Source organism: Plectropomus leopardus, chromosome 21 (genome assembly GCF_026936395.1).
Source record: "Plectropomus leopardus strain MGB_pleo_1.0 chromosome 21, ASM2693639v1, whole genome shotgun sequence".
Lineage (NCBI taxonomy): Eukaryota > Metazoa > Chordata > Actinopteri > Perciformes > Serranidae > Plectropomus > Plectropomus leopardus.
In genome coordinates, this window is record NC_142196.1 from 6,824,209 (window position 1) to 6,844,263 (window position 20,055).

General features: G+C 42.8%; 1 protein-coding gene across 6 annotated transcripts in view; it reads right to left on the minus strand.

Annotated features, from left to right (window-relative positions):
- The window catches only part of LOC121960465 (partitioning defective 3 homolog), a 383,207-nt gene that overhangs the window by 208,781 nt on the left and 154,371 nt on the right, over window positions 1–20,055 (minus strand). For all 6 annotated transcript variants that reach the window (XM_088071635.1, XM_088071632.1, XM_088071633.1 and 3 more), the window contains 2 exons: window positions 4,391–4,503; window positions 2,896–2,979 (listed from right to left, as the gene is read on the minus strand). In XM_088071635.1, the coding sequence (XP_087927761.1) occupies window positions 2,896–2,979; window positions 4,391–4,503 (197 nt within the window). The remainder of the gene's footprint in view (window positions 1–2,895; window positions 2,980–4,390; window positions 4,504–20,055) is intronic.

Below are 20,055 nucleotides of genomic sequence, written 5' to 3' on the forward strand. Positions count from 1 at the left end.
CCATCCGTCTCTAAGGCGCCAGATGCCTGAGGTAGCAGGTAGACTGACTGAGTGCAAACGTTTGGTGTCCTTGCATAAACTGACAAAAAGTTTGCAGGCTTACTATTGGGAAATTAAAAATAATGATGAAATGTATCAGAGCCAAAAGTATTCATAAACTAAGATGTACAAAATATACATAAAGCAAATTACACTGCTATCAACAGCTTATCAGTGGCAAGGGCATTAGCTGCGTGCTTTGCTTCATTTTCACTTACTTCCTGTCGTTTCACTGGACACATAAACAACAGCACATTTAAATTGTGACCCTGTTTACCGCGGACGTCAAGGGCAGATTTGCAGAGCTCTTTAGCATTTCAGCCAAACAGGGACTCTCAGAACATTGCTCTAATTGGCTGCATAATGTGGACATCCACGCTCTTACCGTGGACTCATCGCAGCTCCTCAGTGGGGGTAAATGGCTCGGCATTAAGTTGAAATTAAAGATCACAAAAGGCCCTTCCCTCTTTCTTGGAGTCTGAGCCGGCAGTGCCAGGTCAGCTTAAGTGTGTTGAACAGAGAGTAATTGCGGGCCGTGTGGAAGCAGACATGATTGTGCTTTATCTCCATAAGTGTTGGCAGCTTGAAAACAAAGTATTGCGAATGGAGATTACAGCATGGACACACTCTAATGACTTCTGATCTGGGCGCAGACCACAGACAGTAGATAAAGGAGTTTTGGTTGATCCCTGATCAGTATTCAAAGCAGCAGCAGCGGGGAGGATTGGGGATAAAGCAGCATCTTTTAGAGATTTGAAGAAGATGATGATTTTATAAAAGCACTATTATTGTGATGACTGTAATGCACTGCCACCGTCTCAATTCCTCCCCATCTCACTGATGGCTTTTTATGTGGATACTTATCAGTTACTTTGGGAAAGCAGGAGAGCTAAGGCAAAATCTAAATGGCATTCTCATAGGCTGTAAGTCAGTGAATTAATTAGGTGTCAGATATATGCACAAGTAGTCTGGAGTTAGAAGATTCTCTGCATAGTTTGGAGCAAAAAATATCCAGCCTGTTAAGTCAGTGTATTGAATTACACTGTATGGCATTACTCCATCTTGTGGCTGTGCAGCAGTGCTGAAAAATGATTTGAAGGAGGCCACCTGCTCTCATCTACTGCCTTTAATCAAATAATAATCCAATCAGGATCCATTTATGCACGGCAATTATGTCCGCAGTTTGTTTACAATTGAAACTGGTCATGGAATGAGAAGTTCATTAAGCAAAGAATGCATCTGTGGTGTGTGTGTGTGTGTGTATGCAGATGTACAGTAAAGCTATGCGTGCACAGCGTTCAAGGTAGATCAGCGCTGCAGCTCACAAACTGTTTGCATGTGTGTAAGGAAAAGAAAGAAACAGCGAGAGTGTGTGGGAAAATGCTGCCCATACTGTTCACAGACCTCATGAGTCTAAGTTCATGCAGGTAAGGATCTGTGCGTTTGTGTGTGAGTGTGAGAGAGAAAGACACACACACGCACACACACACAGACACTATCAGCTGGGATGACAGAGACTCTGAGCTCTCTCCTGCAGCTGTCTCCCCTTGCTGCTCGGATCTAACTTGATGTCAGTACAGTGAAGCAGAATGCGAGCAGCCCGATGCCAGAGCGCCTGCAACTCCTTGTTTGCTGTCTGGTCTTGCTGGCTGTCTGACCCCCGTGGCCCTGGTCTAGACACTAATGACAGCCCGCTGAGCCTAATGCCTCCTGTCCTAGCGCACAGCAAACAGGAAAGAGCTGGGCCAGGCCATTAGCATCATCCCACTGACCAGACGCTAAGTCTTATCATGTCTGAAGTTAATTGAAGGCTCTGATAGCTATTAGTGCCGACCTTAGCTGATGGAGAAGAAAAGTACTGGCCGTGTGGCATTGCTGCTATATCTTGCAAGATGCACTTTGATTTTGTGGGCATACAGATGAGCTTTAGCGTGGATTTGAAGTTTATTAAAGCAATATTGCTTGGCGCGACTCATCATGATTCATTACTTTCCTCTTGTGACTCAAACTCAAAGTGTCACGGCTTCTGAGGGAGTCGATGGCATGAGGTCAAAGCTAAATATAGTTTCCTGACACTTGCTTATAAACAGCAATGGGATTAGTGTCCCAAAGAAATGACACACAGCAATCTTCAATGACAGCCATGCCGTCTCCCTCAAATGTCATCCCATTCCAATCTCCTCACTTTGTCTTTTCACCTCTCTCCCCTGCCTCCCTCTCCCAGCGCTGAGTAGTCACATTCACCTTGGTTGTGTGCCAGTCCCTTGGCGTGCAGCAGGGATCTGTGTTATACACAAGCTTTTAGTTTGATTACATCTGGCCACTTCCTGTGTCCTTTCTTTTTTTCTGGAATAACTGTAAACTGGGATGCATTCCTCCTCTTGTCCCCTGTCATCGACACTCCTCATTGGTTAAAAACAGGCAAAAGAATGCAATGTGACTGAGGACATAGGATAGGATAAAAGTAAAGCATAAAATGAACTGGAAATAAAAAAGTGAAGTTAAGAGCAAAGCTACTTTCATGTGTTCTCCTTCCCACTGGGGGCTTCTGAGCTTTTGCTGGGTATGGGCGTGGTGTTTCAGCGGTGAGACTCACAAAAATGAAAAAAGGTGGCTGCAAGAATCAGAGTCAGTGAAAAAGAAAGCCTGGAGCAACATGTAAAAAGGTGAAAAATAAAAAACATAGAGCAGGGTGAGGATAAAAAAAAACAGTGAAATGATGAGTAAAAATAAAAAGAAAGCAACGTCCACAGGGCTTCAAACCAAAGGATGCAGGAGACATATTGGATTGTGAAACTAACTAGCTATTGTTGTGCACTAAGCTGCATTGATTGTCAGACTTTTCTCTTCTTTTACCTGACATCCTGCGAACTGAGAGGCACTACGTGGATCCCCAGGGGCCCTCCTCCGTTGGACACCTCGACCGGCTTGAGCAGGCTTCTGCAGGACGATGATGGATGAGGCCGAGAGGACAAGAAGAAGGAGGAGGGAGTAGGGGGGGACATGCATGAATAAAAACAACAGAACAAGGAAATGTAGAAAAGCCAGATATAAAAAGCAACACAGCCAAACATGACAAGACATTGTTGGGATGTATGGGATGGGGGTTGGCAGCCTTGTTGGTGAAGGCTGCATTGTGTATACAAAGTCATCCATTACAAAGTCAGGTTGGTGGACCTTGGGGTCAATTATGGACCCAAATGGAGACTCCAATTAAGTGATTAAGATCAGATTGTCGTGCTAAAAGAGAGCAGATTAATTGAAAAACGCGTGGGGAAGGGAGGAGGAGGAGAAGGTTAATTTGTGTAGATAAAGACGTGAAGACAAATGAACACAAGCGACTGTTGATGCAGATGTGTGTGGTGATGTTGATGGAGGAGGGCGTGGTCTTCATGTCCGCTATGTGTTGACATTGTCAGGTGGTAATATGGTCGTGTTTAATGATGTTGTTTTGGCAAAAATTAACCTGTCTGACATCAAAGTGATAAATAAAAAGGTCAGTTAACCCAAATTACAAAAAAACACATAACAATTTATTCCTTACATCCAGTGGTATCAAGCTATGCTAAGTTTATGTTTTATTTACTTAGACTCTGGGATTCCTTCAGCTACTACACATAAAATGGAACCTCACATTATTAATGTAACAAACTGTCAATGGTTTTCATGGGGACTACCCTATTGTAGAAAATAGTTTCATTAAAAACAGGAACACTTTGTCATCATATTTATCTAAATGTAATGTTTAACACTGTGAGCACTACAAACTACATTCTACTATGGTGGCTGACATATCAGAGAAGCAACCTCAGAGAAACCTCAAGGACTCCTCTGCAGTTACAATGGGGTCCATTAAAATACTGTGGTTAGCTCACCTAATACGTAAAGTCTCCACAGTTTGCTAAAAGTTAGCCTGAGATAAGAACTTGTTCCCACAGGATAATAAATAAATAAATAAAGGTGATGATGATGATGATGAATATACAATTCACATATTAAGCTGACCTAAATGAATCGATAAATCACATAAAGTTACCTAAAAGTAATACATTTGCAGTGTGATAGTAAGCTGCTGCTAAATAGTTGGAATAGCTGAACGCCTAGTTGACCAAATGAACCTAAACATTGACAGTTTTACCGTGGGGAAAGCACTTTAACAATATTGTAAATATTGGACAAAATGTCTTAAGAAATACTTTGAAGTGTTACCCAGTTAATGATAAATTTAAATGAACACATTTGGAACCTGACAGGTGGTGTAGAGGTGTGGGGGTACTGTGTCTTTAGAAAAGGTTGGGAACCACAGATGCATGATATAAAGGTGGTCTGAGGGGTGTTGGGGATCACTCACTCTAGACTTAACACAGGCGAATATTCCAATGAAGAATCTGCCCTCCCTACTGGCTCTATCCGTTCAATCCTCCTTTCATGTCTTCTTCGCTCTTCTTCCTCCTCCTCCTCCTCCTAGAAAGAAAAAGAGAAAAAAAAAAAGGATAAATCATGAAAAGACTGTTCCAGCAAAGTAAAACACTCACACTCTCAATGTCATTATTTCTATTTGGCTGTGCTTGCATCTCCTCCTCTCTTGCCTATATCTCTCCTCTGGCTTTTAATCCAATTACCTGCAAGAACAAGTAACGGCCTCAATTCTAAATCAAAAGAGACTTTCAGTGGAGCACAGAAGGGATGCTGCTGCAGAAACATCCCTTCCCGGCCAAAAACTTTAGTGACTGTAGTGACAAAGTGGCTCTGATCGATTGCTCCTGCTCAATCAATCAGGTCTGGCCTGAGGCGTGGCACCGCTGCCGGGTTTTTGCGGTGATGCGATCAGGTCTGGAGTGAAGGAAAGTGGTCGCGCCCGCTGTCATTTGTTTCTCTCACTCTCTTCATTTCATTTACTCATCTTCCTTCAGGGCCATTAGGCAGCGGGGCCGGGAGGCGGTGGCTTTTACAGGCCAGCCAGACGTCTGAGGACTTAACTAGGCTCTGGGACGAGAGCGGCTTCATGCTCTCCTTAATGGGGGATAAAATCTTTATCTGAGCTCTCTTTATGGGGATGTAACAGATTGAGCAGGGCACTTACATGCAGTGCTGACATGCTGCATGTAGAAGAGGAGAAAGACATGTTTAATAACACAGGGTTCAATTTCAACTAATCATCTCTTAAAGTCACAGGAGGAGCTGGGGGGGTTCATGAACAAGTGACAAGCACACTGAACATCAAAATTTCAAATTCAAAAGGACAAGGTAATTTCAGTTTTTGCTTCCAGGCATGTTAGTTACTGCTGATCTGTGTGTGTGTGTATGTGTGTGTGGGAGATTGTCAGCCCCCAGACAGCGCGTCGTCTTCTTGGGAGGGTCTGCTGAAACGCTTTGTTAGTCACTGCTATTCCCCTGCTCTCACCCCTCACCTTTCTTTTTCTCTCTTTTACTAAAATGTCAAGCACATCCAAATAGGTCCTGTGCCATTCTGGTTTCTTTATGGAAATGGATTCAACCCTATTCACAGCCCAGGATATCTTTGGCGACACGCAGGCGTGGCACTGAGGGACTCTCTCCCCTATTTATTCATTAGAAAGGGGGCATGGAATTTTCATCAGGAGTCTACCTTAAGAGACCTCGACTCACCCTACCTGTCTGCTGCCTGTCTCTAACCGTCTGCTATGAAAATGAGTCAATCAATCAGTCAGCTCACCCTTTAATTACATGTCAGCTGAGGTCCCAGGCGCTTTGGGGAGGCCATTATTTACAAAGCCTTTTTTGAACCCCGATCCCTGCCTCAGGTGGGTGGACTGGAATTTTTTTTATATATATACATATATAGAGAGTGTCTACAAAGGACCTGGCCATTTGTGTAAATCCATTAACAAAGATGGATTTAGATGGATGTGTAGAGTGCAGAATGTAGGTGATATTGTACAAAAATAATACATATAAGACCAGATACTGTATAGATACAGCCACCTAGAAGGCCTTTCAGCAGCCAGTCAGCTTCCAGTCAGTTCCTTGCCAGATACCTGTCAACCCCCAGCCACTAGAAGTCTCCCCTCCTCCACCTGTTTTCTGACAGATTCCACTATAAACACGCACAATCTCAGTCCAGCTAGGGACCAGGTGAGGTCCCAGTGAGAATCTGCCATGGATCTGCCTGTGCGTCATTACAGAAGAGCAGCGAATTCAAAGTGTCTGCATCTAAAATAATGCTATTCAGCGGGATTGGTAGAACCTGAGGTATGAAAGCTAAAGGACAATGTTGACTTTAATTTCCGACTCAGCATGAAGGCGGCGATGGTGCTCGACGTCTTTGTCTCATTAGACGACAGAGTGATCTGAGGGGCGAGCTGTTTCACAGTTTATCATCACAGAAAGTGACATGCAATTAATTTTAGTAACAGGAGCTCTCAGTAACAATCTCCTGTCTTTGTTCCTTTAGACTGCAATCGGTGGCGGGCTCTCTCTCAGCATCTTTCTGCTGAAATTTAACAACAAACTAGAGAAATGGCATATGATGGAGTAGAGAAAAAAGGAGAGACACTGTAAATGTGAATATTATCATCAGAGCACCAAGGTGAAGGGATTCTTCACTTCTGCCTGACCAAAAGCACATGGCAAGCAGTTTGAGTATGTGAATGACAGGCAAAACCACCAAAAAAAAGTCACACGTAGATATCAGAGCAGCACAAGAACAAGGTGATATTTCTATTCAGGTATACTCTACACAACTGGTGTGAAAAACCAAGAGGAACTGTGAAAACGACACTAAAGGAGCGAGGTGATAGAAAAGAAAGACATTCCATGAGAGTGAGCTGGCAATGAAGAGAGAGGAGAGACAAGGAGTCGTGACTGTAAGCAATGGGGCAGAAAAGACAATGTAAAATCAGCCTCATTAAAATCTTGGCTTTGTTGAAAGTGGGAAAATCTGCAAACAGGATGAGATTGTCTTTTGCTTCATGAACTTTCTTGAAAGTTTCCACCTTGATTCAGCAGCAATATGCCTTACACGCGCCCGAGTAAGATATTGACTTTTCCTCCAAGGACATCTGTAGAACAGTTGAACTACAGATATTAAAGTGAAATCATTTCACAGCTTTGGCAGGATTTGTAATGTTTTTGTGAAAAATGCACTAATGTTTAGCACCTAAAAGTGAAGCATGGCGTCGTGATATCTCGCTGAAACAAATAACACACCCGTCTTACACTGCTGCTTTTGTAAGTGCTAGCATTTTCATGAAAGAGCACATTTTCTCAGCCAGTTGCAAGTGTTTCCATTCTCACATTTGAATGCACAACACGCTTCAATTGCCAGTAAATTTCCACCGTTACAACAGAAACACATGATTGACACTTGACACTGGATTCAAAAGGCAGTGCTTAAGTGGCCACTGTGGTTCATTAGAGTCAAAACGGGGCTATCCAAGCAGCAAGGGCGCAGCCTCTTCATTAGAGAGTCTGGACCAAGACTGCGCTCTAACCAGACAAACACAGCACGGCCAACACTGAATATGATAAATAATTATTTGTTGAGATTGACATTTCAGGCTGTGGAGTCCCTAAGGATAGCTGACTTCTTTCTATAGCGACTGAGTTGAGTCACTATTGCAGGGGTCAGTGTCTCCTTGTGACTGGGGGCAGAAGAAGAAGCCATCTTCTTTTAAATTCACTGCCAGCCCACTTATTGTCTGTCCTCGTGTCAGTGGTAAAGCCAAGCACTGAGTGACAGCAGAGGAGAGACACGGGCTAAATATACATCCATCTCTCTCCCCCTTCCCTCTCCCTCTCTCCTCTTTCTTTGTCTCTCCATCATTCTGAATCTCTCCCTTCCTCCTATCTAAAAGCCCTCTATTTCTTCCTCCCCTGAGTGCTTTTAGCACCCTGTTGATCCCTTGGTAACCAGTGGAGTGGGGAAGCAACAAGGCTTTTCAACTCTGTGTGGCACTCATTTCTAGCTCTCTTTTTATTTCTCTCTTTCGGCTTCCCTCCCCTTCTCACCCCCATCTCTCTCATTTCCTCCCATGCAGTAAGGAGGGGCAAAAATCCACTGGCTTCTTTAACAATGGAGGAAAGCAAAGAGCAAGGGTTAGAATCTTGGCCATCGGACAGCTGCAGCATTAGATTATTGAGAGTCATATAAAAGAGAGAGACAGGGAGAGAAAGACAGAGTGGGAGAGCTGCAAAGTGCAGAGTCTTGTTACCTTCAAATGGACAGACAGGTAACAGCAGTGAGAGGGCCAAGGAGAGAGACTAAGAGTGGGAGGGAGGGAGGTAGCAGCTGTCTGCTCATGAAAGAAAACACTCTATACACACACACACATATAAGGGAGCCCACTGCTAGAGGGTTGGGGTAAAGGGTGTGTGTTGAGGAGCTGTCATCCTCCATCAGCCACTGTCCTAAAGGACACCTACTGTAGGCATGTGTGTGTGTGTCATGTCATGCCATTAGCCATGGGCAAGTACAACGTGTAGCTAGCTGTTAGGGGAAATGGGGGGAAAGGGTGGGGACTCCCTCCTGAGCCTATCTTTGGCGTCAAGGGCTTAACAAGGACGGGTTCAAAGGTCACAGCAAATGGTGTGTTCCTGGCCGCCACCCATTCTTAAGGGCTGAGGTCTACATCTGTGTGACAGCTTCATGTGTGGAGCAGGCCCCCCGTCACACGATGTCACACGTTCCCTTACAATGAGCCGTCTGTGCCCGGCCGAACAATGGGGGCCAAAGAACAGGACAGAGAATTATCTCAAAATGAACAATGTGCTGTATGAAAAATACAGGAAACAAGCAATTCAACCAGAGCGTTTAGCAAAATGGCTGTTGAAATATTTACAAAGACTGCCCTCCCTCGTGGTGTGACCAGCTAAAAATATGAAACATTAATTGTGCGAGGTGACATACGCCCCTTGTGGAAACATGAAACCAGCCAAAGGTAACAAACGATGGCAACATGTGAAAAGAATCTGTTTTCAGTGAACAGAGGTGTAACGAAGACGAAGACAAAAAAAAAGCAGCCGAGGCGGAGGCTTTTCCTCTCCCTCACGAAAGGTTAAGGAGCCATAATTGTACCCTCATTACCTCCAGTTAATGCAGTTCGACTAAACACGGTACAACAGACAAGACCGAGTAGGACTTCACAGTACCGCTGCATTGCACAATGGCATTGACATACAAAGACAAGCTGCCGGTAATAACTCCTAATTGTCCTATTAGAGTTCCTTTGACCTCACAAAGCAATTGCCGATACTTTACTTTTCCATCTTATCTGGAGCCAGAATCTCGCTGTTTTCAATCAGCAGTTAAAAGAAGCTTTATGGCGTCGGACGCAAAGATTTCTCAACTAAATCTAAATCACAGATGATCCCAATGAATGTACTTCAAATAGCGCAGCTGCCTCTACCAGCTGCTGATGGATGGCGTATGCAGTGTGTAGGGTGACCTGGTCAAAGCTGTGACAGAACTGACCATACATGGATTATTCTGCATGTTACAGATGGTCTTTTATCCTTCCTCTCAGAGGAAACTGCCAGCGGGGCCAAATTGTGCACCAAAATGGCCTCAGTGAATAGATTGGACTTGACTGTTGCACCCAACGACCCAGCCCCACCCTCACCCTCTCAGCCCTCCTTAACCCTTCATTCCCCACCCCGTCCGCCAGACTCCAACGCCATTAAAACAACCAATACGTCACAATGACTAAGATCATGAGACACTTATTTACATTTATGTTGGGTTTAGAGGAACATTATAAAAGGCTGAGTGAAGAGTTAAACTGGTTAGTGCATGATGAAGGGTCATAATGACCCCCTTCATCCTACCCACAAGTTCCCTAAATGGCACTTTATGGTTGTCAGCAGAGAGGCAAAATCCTGTTCCAACATACTTTCTTACCCTCTTTATATTGTTAAGATCTTTGGGATCATTATGATGTAAGCTAATGGGGATTTCAATAAGCAGCAATGAGGATTTATTGTGTTGATGTGGTGGGAGTTGTACACAGTGTAGTACCTACCGAATCAGGCACTCTTTCTGTGAATGTTTCATTTGTTTGGCAAAGTATTAGCTCCCTGTTGGACTAAAAACTGCAGGTCTGGAAGCAAATCAAAGCAGTGTGACCCTGGTGCCTGCTATCTCTTGCTTTGTATGTGTGTGAGGGAGAGAGACTGAGGGAGCGAGGTTACGATTCCACAGTCCTATGTTTGTGTGCCAAGGGGGGAAGCCGAGGCAGCGGCTGTCCTCTGATGAGGACATGTGTTGTCTTTCATATTTTACACCCGGCACCCATGGGCTCCAGCCTTGTTCAAAGGAGAGCACTCATATTCCAGATTAGATGTACTATTCCTTTTGATAATGACAAGAGGGAGTCAAAAATGTGTTGTTGTGCTAGGTCAGGACAGGGGGGAGGGAGGTTGGGTATCAAGAACCTGTTTTGAATTCGAGCCATATTTTTAAGAAACAAGCTTTTTCATTCCAATCATTCATCCTAAAAGCAAAGTTTGGATTGACTCTGTAGTCCCATGTTTCTGTTTACATCATTGGAATATGTGTAAAATTAACATAGACAAGTTTTTTACTTTAACTTATTATTATGAAGTTAATATTGATTGCACAGTGTAATGGTTATAGAATAATGACACCATTGGTGTTTAGATTGGTTTCCTATCGGCCTCACTTGCAATTCTGTCTGTCACCTGCTATGATCTCTCAGGAAAATGAAGGGTCGATTTATAGCACAGAGGAAGTGCGTCAATAACCAAAACAAGGAGGTTAAAAAGAGGAGAAGTCAGGGTGCCATATTGCCTCGTATCATTGGGGTACAACATATACACAGCAAAATCTGGTCTGCACTTTCCAAAAGGCACAATAGCTGCCGCATTATCACAGAAAACAGGGTTGACTGAGGCAGTCGGCCTTCTGTCGAAACATATTAAAAAAGATATGGGTGGGAATTACAATTCTGCAATTATTGAGAAAATTCTCAATGAAAGACCATAAACAAATGCTTTCTATATGAAAATGTTCTATCGTTTATTATCCACAAATGATTCAAGTGTACTTAAAGAGCTCTGTCAGGCTGAGTGTAACAGAGTGCATCCAAAGAGGCGAAAAGAGTGAACCCAAAGAGCACCTGAGCTGACACCATTGCTTTATTTCTAGTGCTGTATGCTGTAACCCTCAAACATTGCAGTTCCAGCTACAATGGGCATGTGTCATACCCCATTGCTCCCATGGGGTCCAACTCAGAGTCCCAGCCTTCATTGGATAGCCTTGAAACCAAAACAGGAGGAATACAGGGCTTTTGTTTTCCCTGGTAGCGATCGTTAGCTATCCGCAGTTACCAAAGAGTTTCAATGTGAGTGCTTTACTCTTACTATCCTCAGTAGCAGAAATGGCAGATGGTAGTACAACTGAATTAACTGTGGAAAACAAAATGCATTGTGTCCTATGTCGTTACTGGTTGCTTGGCTCTGAGGAATATGAAATATATCTAATTGTCTATGTGACAGCGTTGCCAACATAAATACCACTTGGAAACACTGGGGTGTTAAGCAGCAAAGTTGTCCCTTCCCTTTTTTTTTTAATTTTATGAGTTTGAGAAGGTCAGTCTGAAATGACGACTAATGTTTGCAGCAGGAGTTATGAATCTAGCTTTTTAGATAGCATTGTCAAAGCCCAAAGGCCTCATAATAAGCAAACACTATATTGTGTAAAGAGGAAGCATTCATCTTGTGAAAGACAAAGCAGGAAAAAATAAAATAAAATAATAACAATAATAAAATACATTTATGAAGAGATTACTGTTATAATAAAGGTGGTCTTTGCTTTTAAATTGTTTTTCCCACCTCAATGATATGAAATAATTCAAACTAAATTACAGCATGAGTCTTAATGTTTTTATTTATTATTTCCATTTTTGATTATATATTTTCCTGTCAATGATATGCATGGTATACTGTAGTACCAAATGGCCACGTTCAATGTAACTCTCACACCCCAACAGCCCTTTTTTAATCAACAAATATGTCCAGCCTTTATATGTGACTCTCTTTGTTTTGGAAAAACATGGCTTCTGGCTCATAAAAGTTCAGGCTCTGACATGGATTTACTTGAAGCAAATTACAGGGACAGACAGGTTCCTAATGCTGTTAAGCAAATTAGATCAGAGATGTGAGGCTGCATTTGTCCACATCAGGATGGAGAGCTGCAAGATGTGGAGGGGTGGGGGTGAGAGACGGACAGTGCTGTTTGTGGGCTGATATTTAGAAAACAAAAGGCTCGTCTCCCTCTTTACGGTACTCATTCTCTCTATTTGTCTCTCAACTGCAATCTTTGTCTCGTCTTTTGTCTCTGTGCCCGACAGTGAGAGACCTGCTTTGTGCGGAATATATCATCTGCCAGCGCCTGTTTCATATCAGGCCTGGACTGATCTATCAATGACACGGCTGCCTTTGCCTTTGCCCACTGTATCGTTAAATTGCACTTTAATTAAATTAGGCCTGCTAATTATGAGGGCTTAAATCAATCACCAGGTCAATAACAAAGGCCCAAAGCGGACGGAGAGGCCCGAGACTTTTTCCAAACCTCATCAATAATAGCGGCAACCGGAGCAGACCGCTCCTGTACCAGAGAGCCGGAGGTTCAAACGGGTAGGAATTACTGCGAATTGAGTTATCGTCACCGGCTTTTGTCCAGAGCACTTCTTCCTCTTACAAGCTCTGTGAATAATGTTGTTTGAATACAGTAGGAGTGTTTCAAAGAGTTTGAATGTGCATAGCATTTTGCATTACAATAGCACTTCAAAGGGGTGTTTAAAGCAGATTTAGAGTTTCTGCTGCATATAAAAAAAAAATAGTTCAAAAGGGATATTATGACTTCTCAGACACCTGGCTTAGGTGAAGGGAGGTGATTGTGAACAGATAATCCTGGGGGTTGAGTGTGCAGCCCAGCTGAGCGGACGGTCCCAGCTGAATCCAGGGTCTTTATCCATGCATTAAAAAGAGCTCTGTGGTGCTTTTCACAGATTAATCATCATTTTGAGCTTATTAAGTGGGAGGACAGTCTGCTTTCCACTGCTCAGAACGTTTAATCCATCTTTCAAACTGTGAAGGTCAGTGAGCGAATGTTACCCCCGTTGAAATAATAGCGGGTGTTTGAATTTCAATGAGAGCACCCGTGGTTCCGATCTGGATTGCAATTAAATGCATTTTCCATTTTATTATTATTTTCAGTAGCCGCTCCCGCAATTTCGTGAGTCAGAATCACACAGTTTTATTGAGTGGCACGGAGTGCTATAAAGTACACTCCCTGCACTGCCAAATTGTCACCCAAACTATCTAATACAAAAGTTTAAGTTACTGTGATGCAAATGTTGTATCGGTAATAATGGCAGCATTGGGAGAGAGAATGTGGAGAGCAGCTATTCCTGCAAGAGTCAGTCTTCTGTAGGATGTTTTAACACGCTGTGACCTCAAACTCTACACACACTGAACATGAAGAAGGAGGAAATGAAGAAGAGGGGATGAGGGTGAATGATGTTGAACTATGAATAATTAAGTGGGAAGTAAAGCTTTGGTACACATTGCAGTGAGTTATTACAGGGGTTGAACGGTCTTTTCCACACATCAGCCGTTGTTTGCTGCCTTGTTTGAGCAGGTGGGGAGGGGGACTCATCTGTAGTGCCATGGGAGCAGTGTGGGGTGAGGTGGGGGTGCACTTTCCATTTCATTTTAATTGGAAGCTGAAATTCTTGGATAAGGGGGAAGACAGAAAGCCATTTGGCCGAGTCCTTGCTCTCAGCCGGGGCTAAATGAAGAGGGCTGTGTGGAGATGAGGGGCCTGTGGAGGGCTGGTAATGAAGAGAGGTCCCAAAAGACTCCGGTACAACTACGGTAATCTTGCAAACCCTGGAAGGAGGGGCAAGGGGGCGTGGGTGCATGGTGGGGATATGTGCTTTAGTGCAAAAAAAAAAGGGGGGGGGGGGTTAAGAGGGAAATAGGGGGCACTATCTGTGTTAAACCAACTTATACATCCTTGCATTTTTCTAAGACTTAAAAAAAAAGTAATTTTTTGTTTGCATACGTCTAACTCTTAGTGCACGATTAAAGATATTGATCGATCAAAGGAGTGGGCTAGTTAGAGTTGAAGCTAATTTATTCGCTAGACACAACAAGTGATTGCAATCACTGATGAGATAAGAGCACAGGGAAATCATCAGTGTCACAACAAACAAGACAGATCGGAGCATGGATAGTCAATTTGCAGCATGTAAACACTGTGTATGTGAGAACACGCTCCTACAGTACACGAGGCGAGCACACACAGTGTTACCCATAGGCATACATATCAAGGTATCTGTTTGTGTTTCAGCCAATCATAAAACATCAGCAGGAGTCTCACTATTCAACCCGAGACACACACACACACATACATACACACATAAACCCCAACAAGCAAACCAACTTGTATTTCTCCGCTCTACTGTTTTCTAAATGAAAAAGGCTGTCAGCATGGTTTTGGTTGAAATTATGATAACATGGGAATATCAGAGTATGTTGTGATGGAGCTCAGCGGGGGGGTGCTATTCTACACAACAGCTCCCATGGCCTGTATACCTGGACCATGAGGGGAAGAGAATTCCAATGGAAAAAACTGCTCTGCGGGTAGAAGCGCGGTCCATTACTGTGATGCTTCTTGCTAAAATGACAACATTAATGGAATCTGAGTTATTCCAAATTCAATGTGGGCATCCAGCCCTGAGACGCTCAAAGGATTACACCAGTGATTTTGCATGTTTTACTGCAGAAAAGTTTTTCATATTTTTCAGACAGCTGATGATGTCTCTTCATTTCATTGAAATATGAGGATTAAAACTAGCTTGAGATAGGTAATCCATCACTAGGAACATAGTGGTACCTTGATGAAGATTATGGTACATTTTTATGGTAGGGTATTGCAGTCAAGCGTGGAATCATTTGTCTTCTGGGTGGTGAATTTATGTGTTGGTGGGATGCCCCAACACCCTGGATTTTATATTTACCTGACAAAAATAAGCTTTCTTAGTAAAAGAAGATACAAAGTTCATATTGTCCTCATCTTGGATATCAGAGCTTCCTTACAGAAGATGTTTCAAATTTCTTTTTTTTTTAACTTACAATTGCCTTGCAAGATAACAGCATAACCTTTAAGAAAAAAATAAGTTGACATTATGTTTGCTGTGATTTATTATCTTTGGTGTCTAAAACTAATTTAAAATCTTCAGGCACAGACATGCTAAATTGATATAAAAAAAAATCACCTGTGATGACAGCTGACTGTTTCGTCGCCTCGTGTCACCTTTGTCTCTGCCAAAAAGTTGCACATGAACACACATGCAAAGACTACAACCAACAGCCAACCAGCACGTATGTCTTTGCCTGTGTGTGTGAAAGGAAATAACTCTCCACACCAGCAGGCTGATGTAGTCTGTAATCATCATTACAAAAAGGAAAACTGGAAGACTGTCTTGACGATCGTTGACCAGTTAACACATTTAAACCACAATCCAATGTTAAAAGTAATACAAAAAATGTACCGTGTGCCAGTAAACAAAAACACAAACAGTTCTGCAAAAGAGATGTATGGCTAAAGAGAAATCTCACCAAATATAAAAAGTGTGTTTCCAAGAGCCAACAAGAGCCAACAGTACAGGATACACACAGCAACTCAGGCGACAGACACTCATGGACAGCTCAGCATTGACTGTCAGCTGACCGATGGCTTGGTGTGTCAGGGCCAAGCCGTCACCTTCAAACTGCACTGAAGTGAATGAACACCAGTGTCTCCTTTAACCTCCAATCATGCATCTGTGCTTCATCTGGCTAAGTTATCTTCACTTTTACTTACAGGATGTGGAATACAATGAATGACAAGGTAGAAAATGTTCAACGACCATTTGACAGAACATTTGACATTTGATAGACACACACAAAGTTTCACTCAGTGACATCTTTATCATGATGTGGCAGCATGACCTTTACAACCATTATGCTGCCACATATGCCTCTGTATGTTTCCTTTGTAAGTTAATGTCAGCTTTTCTCCATCAAATTTTGAAATAAAACTGGACAGAAATGGTGCACAATCAAGAACGAAGCAATTTCTGAATGAATCCAAATAATACCTCTCAGTGGTGCAGCACAAAGTGGTTGGCTACCATGGCTACATGTGCATGGGAGGAAAAGAAATGAACTGATTGGCGTACTACCATGTCTCTCCTCCTCACCCTCTCTCTTTAGAGGCTTTCTATTCCTCCATCTCCATGGCTCTGAAATGAAACCACCTCATTCCTCTCTGTTCGCATCCAACTGTGAACGCTTTTGTTCTCCGTCCGATGCAAATGAAACGGGTCTCTTCGGCTGAGATGGTGAGAAGGGCCCGTCTCGTGTTTCTCTGTGGCCCCGAGACGTGGATGTTTACTGTCGACCGGGGCCTTATTACATTCCTTCAGCAACTTAAAAGCATTGGCCCCCCTAATGGGACCTATAAAACAGTGAGAAAAGCCTATTGTGACAATGGACCTCATTGTGTCAGAGTGGACTCATTTGGCACTCTGTGGAGAGTGGAAATGTGTGGCATATTAAAAAAAAAAGCAGCGAGGAAAAGAGAGGGTGAGAAAGTAGAAAGGAATCAAATAAATAGGAGTGAATAACTTTGCACTGTGGGAAATCTGGCACTGTCAATCACCAAAGTCCATCTAGAGCCTCAGTGTCGGACATAAAAGGAGCTTTTTAGCTGTGGCTGTTGCTGAAGATACTTTTATTAGGCTCTATGTCTTCATTTCTCTCTTTGAGGTGTAGTTAAGTTTTGGTGTTGCTGTTTTTTTGAAAGATCATTTAAGGAACACTTTTTCTTGCTCTGACTGCCAACCAGAGGGCTGTAATTAACTTCACAACAGCAACACCTTGCCTGGATTGTGGCCATGCTCCACCTACAAAAGACACATCACCCCCCTTCACAGCTCAGACACTTGCCTCTCTGAAAAATGTAACTGGATTCAACTGAAAATAAGATAAGCACAAAAAGATTTCACCTTAAGAAACAGTGTAAAGAGTGTGCATCTTCCTCTCCCAGCTTTGTTCCCTGATGCCCACACTGGTTGGGCTCCACGCTGGCAGCCCCATTTTATTCCCTAAAGTCATTATTGTCTTCAGCTAAGGTGCCCCTGCTCCCTGTGATTTGTGGGTAATGAGCTGGCACCCCCCTGCCCGTGTTCAATTATTCTCATTGAGAAAGTGATTTCTCACTCCACGGAGCAAATCGGAGAAGGCGAAAGCGTGAACTCTAATCAAGAATTAACACGTTCGCAACCAACGGTGCAGAGAGGGATAGCCACCCTGATACTGTAGAGGTGTTGGCCAGAAAAAACAGGATGGAGGTTAGAGGGACAGACAAGTGACAGTCAATGAGGTAAACAGATTTCTACCAGATTAAAACATTGTTTTAATACAGCTACTCGTCTTTGTTTTTTTTGAAGTGAGGGGAAAAAAAGGATTTGAACAAAACTTGTCAAAAAAAAAAGGTGATGTGTTTACAACCTAAGCACAGACAGCCTTGCTGAAGGGCTGTTCGCAGTGATGAGGTGAATGTGCAAGAGAGAACGACAGCTGAGCAATAATTAACCGCCGAGAGAGGAGGAAGCGGGTAGATGAGTGCAAACTTGGGAGAGAAAAATCGAGATGAGGAGAGATGAAGAGCACCCATAGCTCAGTGACTACTAATGACCTGACAGGAGGAACACAGCGAGAGAGAGACAGCTTTAGCACAAAGAGGAAGGACACAAAACCTCTATGTTTGAAACCAAATACGATACTAGTGTTTTATTAACCACTGAATATCATGACAAAGTATTAACTGCAACATGCAAAAGCAACATTTTTTAATTCTCAGGGGGAAGTTTTTGCATATAAAAAGTCAGATTTGAAAGATGGCACAAAAAGCTCTCGGGGAGCATAAAAAAAAAAACATCGGCATCAACCGTCGGGAGCCCAAATCAGTCAAATTCTAATCTGAACTGTCTAGTCGCACACACATCCACACATAGCCTGCAGAAGACAGGTTAAACATTTTCAGGCTACAGTACAGCTGATAGAGAAGAGTGTTTGCAACTTTAAAAAAAAATAAAATGTCTGCCGCCTCCTCTCCTGCTCAGAAGAGATAAGAGAAGAGACACGATTTGCACAATTCTCAACTAAGTAAAAAAGGCAAGAAAACGAAGAAGAGCAAGAAAAAATAAGAGATATCTTGCTTAGAGGGGAAAGAAAAGGCCGACGTGGCATGAAACTTTGTCGTGGAACAACAGAGAATGACAGCTTTTTTTGTTCTTCTTCTTTCTAAAGAGGGCTGATTCCCAATTCTGAGTCGAGCAACATTTTGGGCTTTGTCTCTCTTCCAGTCCCCTGCTGGCGGCCTTTTCACATGCTGTCCTTGGGAACTACATTTGTCTGCTGTGTTATGTGCTGGGGATTAAGTTGTGAAAGTTGTTCTGAATTGTTAAGCACTTATTTCTATCATTCTCATTCTCTGTCTGTCCTGGTGTGTCTATGCTGCGTGTGTGTGTGTGTGTGTGTGTGTGTGTGAAGGTGAGAGGGGGGCCTTCCTGAATGCTAATAGACGCAAAGAGCCGAGTGAGAAAAGCTTCTGGGCAGAAAAGCGGGTGGATGATTAACTGGCGTGTACTCAATATAAATCTCACACACACACACACACACACACACACACGCACACACACATACGCAAATGTTAAGGTTCATGGTGATTATCACAACAGTTTATTTCTAACAAAGATGCTAAGTTAATAATGAGATGTTAAATAGCATTATTTTTTTTTAAATAATTGCTCATTTACAATCTACTTGCCCTGCTGTGGAATGAATCAACTAAATGACACTACCAGCAGTCTGTGTTGGTGTGTGTGTGTGTGTGTGTGCGTGCATGTGTGTGTGTGTGTGTGAGTGAGAGAGAGAGGTGGGAGAGAGATACCTGACCTCCTTTGAGCACACACACAGAGACACACACTTATCTTATGATAGAAATGCAGTACATCTGTAACGTATGTGTTGCTTCTGGCTGTGCGCAGCATTGTACAGACAGATGGTGGCTGAAACATATTGAGAGGAAACTTTATAACTAAAGTTATCTCATTGATAAACAGCTGTAAATCAAATTTTGCTTCAAAAAATGTGCTTGATGCCAAAACCTTGGGAAGATTTTGCACTTTTATTTCAACCTCAAAATACTGGGGATAATATTGTTACTTTGATTAATTACTGTGGGACATTTTTCTTGCTCCCAGTACAGGAAGGTTAGATGTCCTGGTCCTCCATAAAGGAGTAATAAATAAGATGATGATCAAGGACATCTCAACAAATTGCTCCTCTGTCCTGCTTTTCTTATAAATTGTTTTTTATGATATTATCATCAACACAATTAAGAATATAATAAGAGAAAAGCTGAGGCATTCATTTCCCCATCACTCACCGACAATAGCTTAAGTCAAACAACAAGCAATACAAGTCAGTACAGCGCTGAAGCTAACTGCCCAAGCCTATTTAGAGGTGAAAGAGGAGGTGACCAGTACTAAATGAGGCTTGAAAAACAGTGCAGGCCTTGGGAGAAATGCTAGAAAAAAGAAAAGCTGCTCTGGTCTGACAAGGGTCACAACGTTCCAGCAGGGGTTCAGTGGCGGTGGCTAATTAAGAGTGGAGTGACCATTGTGTGACACCCAGGGCTGCATTTTTCTCACTCAGGTCCTACGCTGGACTGAAGCATCTCGAGTGAGCTGCTATTTACACAACACTCACAGAAGAGAAAAAAAAGATCCACTGTGTAAAAAAAAAAAAATGTATGTCTGGTGCATTTCTGATCAGATTCTTAAATTCAATCTTTTCTTGAGGTAATTCTTTGATAGAGTTGATATTATTCACTGAAAGAAAGTCACAATATTTCAGGAAGAGAGAGAGTGAGCAGGAAAGAGAAACTGTCTTTTTTTGTCT